This window comes from Pleurodeles waltl, chromosome 3_1, assembly GCF_031143425.1.
Source record: "Pleurodeles waltl isolate 20211129_DDA chromosome 3_1, aPleWal1.hap1.20221129, whole genome shotgun sequence".
Lineage (NCBI taxonomy): Eukaryota > Metazoa > Chordata > Amphibia > Caudata > Salamandridae > Pleurodeles > Pleurodeles waltl.
The window spans coordinates 702,938,770-702,953,622 of NC_090440.1; the positions used below are offsets into that span (position 1 = coordinate 702,938,770).

The 14,853-nt window shown below is 43.6% G+C and overlaps 1 protein-coding gene across 3 annotated transcripts in view; it reads left to right on the forward strand.

Annotated features, from left to right (window-relative positions):
• LOC138284513 (zinc finger and BTB domain-containing protein 8A-like) overlaps window positions 1-13,217 on the forward strand; it is an 85,043-nt gene extending 71,826 nt beyond the window's left edge. For all 3 annotated transcript variants that reach the window (XM_069223380.1, XM_069223381.1, XM_069223379.1), the window contains one exon: window positions 9,786-13,217. In XM_069223380.1, the coding sequence (XP_069079481.1) occupies window positions 9,786-10,124 (339 nt within the window). In that variant the 3' untranslated portion in view covers window positions 10,125-13,217. The remainder of the gene's footprint in view (window positions 1-9,785) is intronic.
• Window positions 13,218-14,853: the final 1,636 nt, after the last annotated feature.

Here is a 14,853-nt window from a genome sequence, read left to right on the forward strand (position 1 = left end):
AGTGATCTATGAAGCATTTGAAGCCAGTGGTGTTTTTTTACGGGATCTTCTGTCACTCAAAACTGAGACGGTAAAGAGACTGCTCACTGAAGGCTTTGTAAAAACTGCAGCAGGTTGAGATTTTGACGATAAATAATGCCAGTTTGCACTTCTAGGCTTAAAAGTTGCAGCCTGGACTCGACTTTGAGGAAGGGTGTGGGCCTCTTCCACGGCAACTCTAGTCCGTTCATTGCAGTAATAAGCATTGGCAAAACCAATAGGTCATGCCTAAACAAGAGCTGTTGGCTTTGGCAGTGTGTTTTGCAATGTTGTATACCAGTGTGGCTGCTGTTCTGCATGGCTAAAAGTTAGTGGAGTGTCCTAGAGTGGAGTTGAGTGGGGGAGCAGAGTGTTTTAGACTGGATTTGTTGGAGTATAGTGCTGAAGAGTGAAGTAGGGGCGTAAAGTACCACAGAGTTGAGTTGAGGGGAGTAGAGTTCAGTGGCAGAGAGTGTTGTAGAGTGCAGTGGAGTGGGGTGGAATAGTGTGGAGTTGGTTGGAATAGATTGAGGTAGTGGGTGGATTGAATTGGGGTAGAGCGGGTTGGATTGAGTGGAGTGGGGCGGATTAGAGTGGATGGACTGGATGGGGTGAAGTGTAGTGGATTGTAATGGACTGAGGTGGATTGGGTTGGCTGGATTAGATTTGTTTGGAGTGTGCGGATTGGAGTAATAGAACTGGGGTAGAGGGGATTGGATTAGAGTGGGGTGGATTAGACTGGACTGAAGGGGTGGATTGGACTGACTGGAGGGGTGGATTGGATTCGAGTCGGGTGGATTGGAGTGGGTTGGAGTGGGGTGGATTGGACTGGAGTGGTTTGGTTTGGATTGGATGGGCATGAGTTGGATTGTATTATGGTGGATTAAATTGTAGTAGGGTGGATTGGAGTGGGGTGGATGGATTGGAGTCAGTGGAACAGACTGACCTGGGTTGGGGTCGACTGGATTAGGGTAGAGTGGGGTGGCTTGGAGTAGAGTGCACTGGAGTGGAGTGGACTGGAGTTGGGTCGACTGGATGGGGTGGATTAGATTCGAGTGGGGTGGATTGGATTGGAGTGGGGTGGACTGGAATGGAATGGATTGGATTGATGTGAGTTGGATTGGGGTGGGGTAAATTGTATTGGAGTGGACTTGATGGTTTGGACTCAGTGGAGTGGGCTGAAATGGGGTGGGGTCGATTGGATTGGGGTAGAGTGGAATGGATTGGAGTAGGGTTCAGTGGGTGGATAGGAATGGAGTGGATTGGAGTCGGGTGTAGCATATGGGGTTAATTAGATTTGATTGAGGTAGACTGAAATGGGATAGGTTGGATTGGGGTGGGGTGGTTTGGAGTGTGGTGGACTGGAGAGGGATGGATTGGGTTGGTGTGAGTTGGATTGGAGTGGGGTGGATTGAAATATGGTGGATTGGATTGGAGTGTAATGGATTGGATTGGGGTGTGCTGGATGGATTGGATTGAGCGGGGTGGACTAAACTGGGGTGGGGTTGATTGGATTGGGGTAAAGTGGAGTGGACTGGATGGGGTTGATTAGATTTGAGTGGGGTAAATTAAAGTGGAGTGGGGTGGATTTCATTGAAGTAGGGTAGATTGGCGTGTGGTGAAATCAATTGAGAAAAGTAGATCGGACTGGACTGGAGTGGTGTGGAATGGAATGGAGTGGGGTGGATTGGATTGGCGTGGGGTGAATGTGATTGGGTGGATTGGGGTGGGTGGACTGGATTTGGGGTGGATTGGATTGGGGTGGATAAGAGTGGGGTAGACTGGATTTGGCTGGATTGGGGTGGATTTGATTGGTGTGAGGTGGATTGGATCGGAGTGGGGTGGATTGGACTGGGGTGAGGTGGATTGAATTGGAGTGGGGCGGATAGGAGAGGGTAAATTGTTTTGGATTGGCGTGGGCAAATTGAAGAGGGCGGATTCTTTTGGATTTGAGTGGGGCAGATTGTTTTGGATTGGAGCAGATCGGAGTGGGGAACATGACTTTGGACTGAAGTAGTGCAGATTGGAATGGGGCAGATTGTTTTGGATTGGAGTGAAGCAGATTGGTGTGTTACAGATTGTTTTCGATTGGAGTTTAGCATATTTGAGTGGGGTGGACTGGTTTTGATTGGAGTGGGGCAGGTTGTTTTGGATTGGAGTGGGTTGAATTGTGGTGGATTGGATTGGAGTGGGGTGGATTGGATTGGGGTGAGGTGGATTGGATCTGAGTGGGGTAGATTGGATTAGGCTGGATTTGGTGGATTGTATTGGGGTGGATTGTGTTGGAGCGGGTGGATTGTGGTGAATTGTAGTGGGGCAAATAGGGATGAAGTGGTTGGATTTGGGTGAGTTGGATTGGATGGGGCAGATTGTAGTGGGGCACATTGTTTTGGATTGGAGTGAAGCAGATTGTAGTGGGGCACATTGTTTTGGATTGGAGTGAAGCAGACTATAGTGGGGCAGATTGTTTTGGTTTGGAGTGGGGTGGATTGTTTTGGATTGGAGTGAGGCAGATTAGTGGGACAGATTATTGTGGATTATGGTGGATTGAATTAGAGTGGGGTGGATTGGATTGAGGTGAAGTGGATTGGATTGGTGTGGGGGAGATTGGAGTGGCGTGAATTGAGATGGAGTGAGTGGATTGTGGTGAGGTGATTTCATTGGAGTGGGGCTGATTGGAGTGGGGTAGTTCTGGAGTGGGTAGATTGTTTTGGATTGATTGGAATGGGGTAGATTGGAGTGGGGCAGATTGTTCTTGGCAGATTGTTTTGGACTGGGGCAGATTGGAGTGGGGAAATTTGAGTGGTGCAGATTGTTTTAGATTGAAGTGGTGCAGATTGTTTTGGATTGGAGTGAGCGGATTGGAGTGGGGCGGATTGGATTGGGGCAGATTATTTTAAATTGTAGTGGGCAGATTGTTCTGGATTGGAGTGGGGCAGATTGTTCTGGATTGGAGTGGGGCAGATTGCTTTGGATTGGAATGGGGCAGATTTTTTGGATTGGAATGGAGCAGGTTAATATGGATTGCAGTGGGGAAGATTGGAGTGGGGCAGATTGTTTTGACTTGGAGTGGTGCAGATTGCTTTGGACTGGAGTGGGGCAGATTGGTTTGGATTGAAGTGGTGCAGATTGTTTTGGATTAGAGTGGGACAGATTGGAGTGGGGTGTGTTGGTAGTATTGGAGTGTGGTGGATTGGATTGGTCTGGGGTGGATTGGATTGAGTGTTTTTTTTGTGTTGAGTGGGGCTGATTGGAGTGGGGTGGGTTGGGATGTACTGCACGATTATGTGTTAAAACATCATTTCAGAAATTACACATAAGAAAGGAACAATGCCATTTTGCAATATTTAGAACAACCTAATCATCATCTTTTGAAAACAGCGCCCATGTGCAAAACCGAAAGGAAACATGAGTGCAAAGTGAGAAAAAAAGACTTGTCAAAATAAAAGAAAGTTAGCTATAGAAAATAAATCTTTGCAGTTTTGTTTGTCATGCTGGGCACAGTTTGCCAGTCACACACCTACAATTTGCATTGCACTATAAATTCATCAAAAAAATACCTCAATCCCGATTAGGAGCAGTTTATGTCAAAGTTGGACCAATCTGTGCTTGGTCCTTGCTCCATTGTATGAAACGAATGTGACATTTGCAATGTGCTGGTCAATTAGAAGGCTGCAAAGCAGAAGGGCGCCGATGCCAACAAATGGTAAACAGCGGGGGCTCCAAGCCCTTTTTCGTAAACAAGAGTCTCGCACATGAGACTCATGCGCTAGCTCATACATTCTTTGAATCTACCCTAAAGATGCCCCTTTAATTAAGTATGAATGTACTGATTAATTACAGAATCCTGTTGACACTGACAGGCATTTACACTGTGCATCAGAGAGACCCCCACTAAGAGTAATGCTCAGTGGGTTGAGCAGCCATTGCAGAGCTCTGCCTTGCCAGAGGATGGAACTGGTTTTGATTTTGAGTCTAAAATCTGGTTTAATGGTATAGATCTGTGGTCCAACTTGGTTACTGGAATCCTCCTTTGTCTGCATACAGCATTTGAATGATATTGACTTGGGCTACTTGCCCCCTTTGCTGCTGAGGTCATTGCTCCAATATGTTGGTTAATAACCTGCAATAACGTCTGTACCATGACAGAGGACCCAGAGATTTGATATCAGGGGTTTCCCCTGTAACACAAGCAAAAGCGCCACAGAAATTCATTTATGTAAGAAAGTGCTTGTATAAGGTCAGATCTCCTTTGCAGATTTGCTCTCCCCTAAAGACCATCCCAGTCTATGAAATTGCTGTCTACTGTAAGTAGACCCCAAGCTTGGGCCTACAATTTAGCAGGCAAAGAGGGTGTGGTGTGTCGGGTTGGGAAGCAACCTCTGTGACCCCTAAAGACCCCATATCAAGGCAAACGTGTCTACAAAGTATTTTGCAGAGTTTTTATCTTTTGTATCTTTTTAGTTATAGAATGTACTACTTTTGATGCATTGGCACTCCTTTTGAGGAACCACGAGAAGGCTAATAAGCTTGTCATTGACTGAGGTTGTCAACCACTTGCCCTCTGGGTTCACAGTTGGTGGTTGATGGAATCAAGGAGACCTGCTGCTTGGATTTTTGCAGAACCATGTTCGGTTAACAGAAGCTATAACATCCAAAACAAACTGCACTTCTGAAAGGCCTGTGCGCAAGGCAGAGGCTGCTGCAGGGCTATGCATCTGAAAGGCACTATTTCATTTGGATAGAGTCAGCCAATCGCAACATGTCTGTGCCTCTGAAACATCAAATATAGCTAAGGCAAAGTGAGCCACGTTATCTTCCACGGTGTGGGTATAGGGCACTTATGCCATTTGTGTGGCCTTGCAGCACTTTGATTAGAGTGTGTGTCTATGTGAATGTGCCGTAATCTCTGGGGGGTGGGAGGGTGTCTTGTCAGTAAGTTGGCATCTTCCTCCTCTGTCAGACGTAGTGTCAGAATTTGTTTAGTGTTCCAAGTGACTGTGGTTGTCACCTGTTTCACTGACTGTGCGTGTCCCCCCCAAACCCATTGTCTAGGTCTTTCATTTCCAATGTCTGCATTTGTCTTGTGTTCTCAGTATATATGTCTGTGCGTTGTGCTCTAAGCGCTTTTATTTGTGTATTATGTTGTCATTTAGTTCCTGTGGCCGTCTATCCAAACGTCTTTCTTCCCCAATCTAGTTCCGCCTCCTGAGTGTCTGCGTCCCAGTCACAGCATCTGTACCTCCCCATCTCGGCATCTGTACCTCCCCATCTCGGCATCTGTACCTCCCCATCTCGGCATCTGTACCTCCCCATCTCGGCATCTGTACCTCCCCATCTCGGCATCTCTATTTCCTCATCCCTGTTTCAGTGTCTATCTACCCTGTCAGTGTCTTGGTTTCCCTGTCTTATTTCTGTGACTCATTTTCTAAGACTTATTCTCCTGGTCCTAGTATCCGCATCTAAAGTCACACACAGGTTAGACATGTGAATCTGAAAGACCTATTATGGCTGGCAAGACTCTGAAAGGCTGGTAGAAAGGGTCGGTTGTATGTCAGGAAAATATGTACCACAACAAGAGGTAGCGGTTACTGCTTCCTACTTCATGCTCACCACATGTAGAAATTACAAGTCCACACAGAATACAGTAGGAAATGCGGCGTTTGTCATAGTTGGCTTGTGCCAATGTCCAGCAGGAAAGAACAAACATTTTGGGTGGAAAAACTTTACCCACTTTGTCGTGGCATGATTCATCATTGGCTAGTCCGCCCTACCATAGCACGATATTACCACCATGGCAGTCTCAGCCCCAGGAAGAGGGAGATCAGAATAAATTACTTTGGATATAAGGATATTACTTATGGGATCTAAGGACAACCTAAAGCTACCTTTGTGTTACCCAAGGATTTTCCTTTATTTTGAGGGTACACCAGGCAGGATTAAAAATGATTGCGTGGATGCATATTGAGAAATACTGTCTCATTCATCCTTACGTAATGCCAACATTTTTCAGCCTCGCCATGAGCCCAGAAGTGTTTTGGGCCTTCAGCAGGGCAATTACGGATTCCCTGCAGACTGTGCTGTCTTATTACTTGCAGAAAGGTAAGAATAAGCTTTATCTTTAAAATGTGTAAGGATAAAATACCAATAGATAAAAAAGAAATCATAGCGTAAGCAGTAGTGTATCATATACTTAATCATACTATGAGAGTTCCCCCGACTGCATATCCTTGTCCTATATCCTGCAGATATGTATTTTTAGACAGCTAAAAGCTGGTGTTGCACACATGAATGTAAACAACCGTCAGCACACGTGCAAAAAACCGTGAACAAACTCAAGTGATACATTAACTTAGTCTACGTTTTTAGCGATTCCTGCACCACTGGTCTCATCGAATGGCGATTCTGTAGTCACACTGCCGAAATAGACTGTTATCTACCTTCTTTTCTTTGGTTATATCAAAAGCAGTTGTTGCATGGCTTTGTAATCATGTTACCCCTTTGCGTCATGGCTGGGCTAGCACTGAACTGCAGCAGTGATAGTGCAAATACATCTACACATTCATAGGGCTTCAGGACTGTGCTCACAAACTCATTTAGTGCCTGTTTTTGATCGGTGGCAGTGTGTGGGTTCTTTTGTGCAAGCTCCAGCCGGTACGTCATTGGTGGCAGCAGCAGGTGCGCACCGGGTCTAATCACTGCACATTTTCAAGCAAACCCATTCACATGTCAGAGAGTTCATAGAATACGTTTTACCTATTTGAACCATTTAGTGGCGACAGGGAGGCTCACTGTGCAGACTCACGCATTTATCAGTAAATCCTCAAAATAATGATGAACTGTCAGCCCCTGGCTGACTCGTTGGCCTCAGCTTCTTGCTCGCATTTTGGAAAAGACGCCCCTCCCGCCGGGTGTGAAAGTGCAGCAGTGATCAGCGGCCCCCAAGAAGCAGGCGCTGCAGTTGCACATCACGTTTAATCCATGAGCCGTCTCCAGGTAGCTCTTTTTAAGTTCTTGGTGGTTGCGGCTACCGATGACGTCACGTCCCAAATGCTCATGGGTGCTGTTGTCAACCAAGCATCTGAAAACATGAAGAAAAGGGGCCACCTGTTAATTTTTAAATATACTGTAGTCCAAAGAAAAACAACGTGCCATGGGGGAAAGTCTTATTGTTACAGTGACCTCTGTTTTTAATAAGGGACATGTTCCATTTTAGCTAACGTAACACAAGGTGAATAAGGTACCAGAGATTTCCGGTCTCAGTCTTGTAGTGGGTTCGTAGGGCCCCGATAATGAGAGAGGTTATCCCCACTTCTTCTTTATTTATTCCACTTATGGTGGGAAACCAAACCGTTTCCGTTGCCGCATTTTTGCAGACATGTATCTTTACGCCTTAACTCGTCAGAGCCCCACCCAGAGGAAATATTACCTGTTGTTTATGTGAATCGTGTTACACAGCCTTTGTATTAACACCTCCCCAACCAGGTAATATATCGAAACTGGTGAGTTAGAACATCACTAACCAGCCCAACAGAGTAGGTCCCACTGCTGAAGCTAGCCCAACCAGGTACGATTTGTAACGCTTAGGGTTAAGATGTGAGTAAGCAGACCTATAGGAGAGGCCACCATGCTGTTTTCCCTCATGTCCGTATATTCTATTTTAGTTACATGTACAGGTCAGTGTTAACCCTCAGCAATCCTTCTGTGGGAGTGTCATTCTATTTGTGGCCACAGGATTTCATCGTTTAATACATTGGTTGAGACCACTGTGGTGGTAATATCCTACGATGGTGCGGCAGACTAGCCAATGAGGAAGCATGCCATGAGAATTTGAATCGAAAATCTTTGTTCTTTCCTGCTGGAAATGAGCAGGAGCCTTGTATGACAAGTGCAGCTTCCCCTACCGTATTCTATTTGGACATGTGTCAGGAAGGTGTAATAAAAGGAAGGACAGAGAGTCCAGTACACCCGCTCCCATAATTTCACAGTAATATAACCAAGTGTGCGTTCCTTGTAAACGTCAGGGTTCCCCAGCACATTGCCCAAGAGACAGGTAGAATCACAGCATTAATCACAGAAGGGGCACAGAGCCTTTGGGCGGCCAATGAACCCACAAGTCCTAAGAGGGAGTAACTCTAGTATGAATTGGGTCATTTCAGTGTTTTCAAATCAATTCAGCTTCTGAAATCGTATTGTAAGTCTGAATTCCTAATATTGATTTCCACACAGTAAACACTGAATTCATTTCTAGTGAGAGCAAACTGTTTTATAATGGAACACCCACCTTGTGTACATTAAGTTTTAACTATGGTCCTGATGAATTGCCACTGATTCCAACCAGCAAGAAAAATGTCGACCTATTGCTAAATTATCAGGAGCATAATTTTTTAGATACTCCCCTGTGATTTTAACCTTCAACATAGGCCCATTGAATAAAGTATTTGGAGTGGGACCCCTGGTTAATTTTAAGTTTTCAGCATACCAGACTACTCTTCTCAGTCGAAAATCCTCCTTACACACGTACATAAGGACACTCAGGGCATTTCAGCCTCAGCCCAGTGAGGAGCTAAGCATGCCACCCTTAGGTGGGTAAGGGTTCTTCCTCCTAAAAGAGAACACTCCATTTGTCCATGTCTGTCTTGGGCACTGAGTTGGTGTACCGTGACATTTACAAGGAACTTTACAATTGGTAATAATACATATGTCAGGACAAACTACTTGCTAAAAGTTAAATAAAGTAAATAATGACCATTTTTAGGACTCACTCATATAAAGTTTTTCATTGTCTGTTGTTGAAAATTGGTATTGTAGACAATACCGGTAATAACAATGGGTTTTCTGTCAGCCCATTCATAACCATTTTCTTGTTTCTTATTCAATAGCTTACCCTCTACTCATTCTCTTAGTCCTTTCTCAGTTGAATACAATACCTTCTTTACCATCCTTTTGACTGGGTGACTTTGCACTCACTGATTACATTCCTCATTCTTCGGTTTTCTTTTTCCTTCTGGACTTCATGGGAGTGCGTGTTTTTTTTTCTTACTCTTTTAGGCATGTGCCATCTCCACAGTGAAATCTCCCTCACAGTCTCCATGTTAATGTCACTTCTGTCCAGCTTCTGACACTTTTCCAATTGCCCCATCCCCTGTTCCGCCATTCACCAGTGCTTACCTGTTGCCTCCTCGTCCCTGTAACCACTTTTAAAAAAACTTTTTTCTTTTTCTTTTTTAGAAGACCTGCAACTCTAAGTTACAGCAAGTTACTGCTCTGCCATTCCTTTCTTTTTTCCTTTTTTATTTCTCTTTTTTTTTTCTCTTTTTTTTAACTCTTTGGAGCATTTATGAGTTTTTATTCCATTTGCTACTCTAAAATGTATGTCAGCCATCTATGAACGATAAATTAAAAAACAAAATGGCCACTACGTCTTGATGTATTCTCGCATATTCAGTGGCGCATGTGAACACATACACCATCCTGCTGTGGCTGCTGTAGCATTATGACGTCTACATGTAGGTGAATGTTGTGGATTATTTTCTGCTGTTCAGTATCAGGTATAACCATTTTCACTTTTTACTGATGCTGAAAGAGGAGACGTATTAACTTTCTGTAGTTACTGTTTTAGCCTTTATTACTGACTCTGCATCTTACTTTTCTGAACACATCTTACAATGAACAAGCAGGAATATCTGGAACCTCTTCTCACTCTCTCAAAAGCAGCACCATTGCATTGCATTGCCTTCCCTGATTTGTTTTCTGCTTATCATTAGATTCATGAGGCTTGTAAACTCGTGTGCAGGAAGTGCAAGCGCCCAGTGACGGAGGAGACTGGACGAGTGGTGCAGCATGGTACGAGGCGCTACAGATTATGCCACGGGTGCTTGTCGGACGCTGCAGATGATATAGTCCCTGTTGATGCAAACAAAGAATGGACTCATTCTTCTGCTTCAGATGAAAAGGTTTCCATGTGGTTGTTAGGCCAGGAGCATGGAGCAGCTCCTGAGATGGAAGAGGATGATGAATCATCAGATCTAATCATTCATGAGGTGAGGGACAGCGACGATGATATTGAGGAAACTGAAGTAAAACCAGATATCAATAAACTATGATCAGACTTTACTCCAATCCACGTTAAAGAACCACAGCCAGCACAGGATAAGAGTGTCGCTGCTTGATGGGGCCATATATTTGGCATAACATACATTATGTTTGAAATGGAGAAAACCTTTTCCAAATACTGTCGAACTGTGGTTACTGAAGCAAATCCGGGGTCACCTCAATGCGAACGTTGAGAAATCCTGTATATGTCATCTATATGTTAAGGATCGACAGGACGCCTTTCTGCTCACTCTAGGACATGTATTTTGTATTTTTAAAGTTATTAGTGAGATAATAGAGCAGCAAATTGTACGTTAAAGGGCCAAACTATGACTGGCATTTTAACCATTCCTGAAGAAGGTTTTAGTACGTCTTGAGATATTTATAAGATGTAGGAATGTTTATGACAGAGTTGTGACTTGCGAATCTTTTTACTCAAGAGCTTATAAAAATGTACGTGTTTTGTACGGGTTACCTGTTGGGTACCAGGTTGATGACCTGTTGTACACACACACACATATATTTATATATATATATATATACATATATATATATATATCCAAGTGCATGTGATTGTGAATACCTAAAGTGTGCTGTATTACATATGAATGGTCAAAAGGTGGTCACAGAGACTATGGGCATTGCATATTACAGTTTGTGTCCACTTACATTTTTTTAGAAGTACGTCAAATCAAAGGAGAAACCTTAGCTAAGATATCCTCTAAACTGGGTTCTCTCTGGTGCTTGCAGGGCCCTTGGGTTGGCTACCTATCCTTTCCACTACCCTTCACAAGAGCATCGAAGGAGTTATGTTTGTTGTGTATATAGCACTTTATGCCACCCCAAAGGTCACTTCAAAGTACTGAAAGGGGGCAGGAGAGTTGGAAAAGAGGGACCAGGATGTAAGAAAGGAGGAGACAGAACAGCAAGAATAGAGGAGGGAGCCTTTGAATGGAGTGATCTTTCCCTAAACACTAGTTAAGTGTTTCAGAGGAACACATTGTATTGTGGGGGACCAGGCTTAGATGCCTAGTGGGCAGATTGAGAGGGAGCAAGAGAGAAGAGAAACATTGGGGAAAGAGAAAGTGAAGGAGGGAATAGTTCACAGTGGTGCATCATAGGGAGAAAAGCAATGCCTGTCAGAGTTCAGAATTAGTCACACTATTCCAGAGTTACTATGTGGACCAGAAATAGCCTGTTGGTGGCAGTAGACCTTTTCTCCTTCCTCCACAATGTCTACAGTCAAGCCTCTCATGCAGACTCTCACGCATAGATCTGTATGCCCCAGGTAAAGACTGAGTTAGAGGAGAAACAGCTGGGACAGCCGACCCCATTTACTAGGTACCAGACTCCTAGTAAGATAGAGACAAGAGTCTCTGAAGGATTTGCCCTAGCATTTGCAAAGCCCAATGTGAACTGTACTGGAAATTGAGCACTCATTCTTGCACTAGGTAGCCTAACTGTTATCCTAGTGAGGCCCTCATGCTGCTGCTCAGTTTGCAAGACTTGGGCTTTAGGACTAAGAACTGTTGGCACAATTGTAGGAAAGCCTTGCTTTGGAATAAAGCACAATACAATGCAAAATATATTGTTAGCAAGACAAGTACGAAAAATCCCTTAAGTAGTTAGTACGTTGGATACTTAAAGTGATACTTAAATTATGATTTTGTATGTTCACATTCCAGGCTGCTTACTGTGAAATGTTGCTTCTTATATATGTCATGTCATTTCTGTTAACATGCAAAAAGTATGATACTAGCCAGCATAAGGCATCCATGTCCACATGCTGATACATAATACTGTGTAACAAGTTTTGCCTCCTCTTTCAAGAGGTGCCCCCAAACTCCTGGCGCTAAGGCATTTCCTCACCCCTTTGTGCAAGTCCTTGATAGCTGAGCATTCTCATAGACTTGATTTCAGCATCATGCGTCTTAGTGTTGGTATCTTGGAGAAACAGTAGCATACCATCTAGCCCAGGATGGTAGCAGGGGCGTGTGAGCTTGTTCATCAGAGACATGGCTACGAAAGACACAGCAAAACCTCTGGAGAGAGATGAAGCTCTGTATCATGGCAGCTTGATCTTAGCATGAAAGACAAGGCTGCTGTAGCTAGTCGTGACTTGTGTTTAGACGCTGTTGCAGATATACCCCTTGCCAAAAGTGTACTACACCATTGCAACCAGCATAGTAGGGGGTGTCTTATTAGGGTTGGAGATAAGTTCAAATTTCACATTTTGTAGACACACATCCCAGGAGAAGTGTTGTATAAGGTTTCCTGTCTGCTACTTTGTATTAGAGTAGGGTACTATGACTGCACAATCTGTATGTAATGCATATTGACCCCTGAGACACCCAGTGCTATTTTATTTAGGTACATTCCTTTAACTCGTTAGTAGTGCTGAGAAAAAGGCTGGAAATGCTTCTCATGGATTCTTCGCTGATAGGGGATGTCCATTTTTAGTGCTGCATACTTTGAATGAATGAACTACTAGTGTCAGTGTTCTTTTGTGACATACTTGAGGTACCCCTCAGAAAGGTCTGTCCAAATGGCTTGTACTGGATGTAATGGCTGGTTCCTAATTTTTAAAATATGAATAGTGCATTTGTCTGCTAAGTGTTACTTTGCTTCTGCAGCAGAGAGGCAGCAGAGAGATAATAAGAATGAGTACAAAATACAGATTTAAAAAAACTTCAAGAGAGCAATTAATACTGGCGTTCAAGTGCACCCGGTCCAAAATTTTGTAGCTCGTACAGAGGGGACAATAATCTGGCTCCTATTATCAACGGTTATTGATACTTAAGATAATGTCAATTAAAAAGCTCATTGTACATTAACTCTTGAAATATGTGCGGACTAAAGCTCATTTTGTGTGCATTTGTAAAGACGATAGGATTTATTCTATTACTCACATTTCAGGCCTGTGCCAACGAAAGGCTGGTGGAGCTGGAGCAAAGTTGGTCGCCTGTCACCTGAGTATTTCTGAAAGGCTTTCTGGATATGAACAGTCAGTCAGATGCCAAGCAAACCTCAGGGGCATGCATCGTTTATTGTACATTGTATATGTGAAAATAAAGTATTGTATATTGTGGTTTTCGTCAGAAGGAGACACCCATAAAAAGAATCATCTGTTTTGGAGTGCCCATGAAGGTACAGCTCAGGTTCCACCTGTTTATTCAGACAGGATGACATGCATGTTTGTCTAGTGAGTGCATCCAAAACATGCGTAGAACAACCTGCCATGGAATATTTACATAACTGTAATAGGTTTGGCAGATAACGTCCAGGAGTGAGGCATGGTTGTTTGTGACGGGTGTGTGTGAATGTAGAGGTGAGAGGTATGATGATAATGGAGGGTTGTGGGCATGGGGAATGGGGACTGGTGCAAAGAGTCAGTATGAAACCCTGAATGGGCCCTTGTTTTCACAGTCCTGGGTTTTGGCAAAGGGTGGGTGGTCTGTGATTAGGCTTTGTCAGGTAAGAAGGCATCGGAAGTATAGTTTGAGAAGTTGTGTTCTCTTTCCCTGCTGACGGTTTGTCCAGTGGCTAGGTTTCAGAAGCATGGTTCTCTCATAGAAGATGTCCATGCATAGTCATAAGCACTGAATAGTCCCACCCATGTGCGGGGACCCGGAGCAGTTCTTTAATAAATCTTCTTAAGTGGAGATTTTTGCCTTTTTTCAGGAAGGTCTGTGAAGACACTTAAGAAAGAGACAGATAATGCAGCCTATATATCTAGGCTACGCTGGCCCAGTTCTTCATCATGAAGTCAAAAAAGGGCCTGTGTATTAAAAATGAATATAATTTAAGATGTTTTGCAAACTTTATAAATCTCCTTCACAAACCCCTTTTTATGATAGAGATGAGGGAGAACAGGGCAGAGTGTCATTATATGGCTAGTATAGAAGCTGTGCCTTTAAGACTCCAGAGGCCACCAATATCCCATCATGCTCAGCTGGAGGCAGTTGCTTCAGTTCTTTTTGAAGGCGATATGAGACCTATAGATTTTCAAAATACCTCTGTCCATTCCACCGGGAAGGAGGGAGGGTTGCTTATGACTTATCATGGAACTTCCCTTACGAGAGACACTATTCCTTCTCTCCTAAGGGATTTGTATGTATAATCATAAACAATGAATACAGTAGCAAGCCCATCCCACCATATTGCGGTAGAGAAGGCAGGGGGTCACATAGATAGTTTAAACAAACAGGTTTCTGATGGAGGCCTGCCCTACTTGAGCATCTACTCTAGCGTCCGAATCTAGACAGCAGTGTTTGGTGAATGTATATACTGATTTCCAAGAAGATAGTAGTAGCTGCTTTACCTCTAGTGGAATGCACTTTAGCTTTAAATATTAGTGGCTTATTAGCTTTTTGGTAGCACAATAAAATACAAGAATCCATCCATCTAGCGATGGATTGTTTAGAAGCCACCAGACCAGTGCGTATTGGAGCACAGTTAATAAACAGCTGGTTTGTTTGGCAAATATCTTTTGTTTTGTTAAAGTAAAACTTCAGAACCCTCCTAACATCAAAAGAATGGAGAGATCTGTTTACTGGACTAGAGTGATTCAGAAAGAATGTAGGCAGTGAGATAGTCTGGTTGATGTGGAAGTCTGATACTACTTTAAGAATTTCGGATGAGTTCACATAACCACTTTGGTAGAATGAAAGACAGTGTATGGTTCATCAGAACATAGTGCTTGTTTCTTGCTAATCTGGCAAGCTGATGTTATCGCTACCA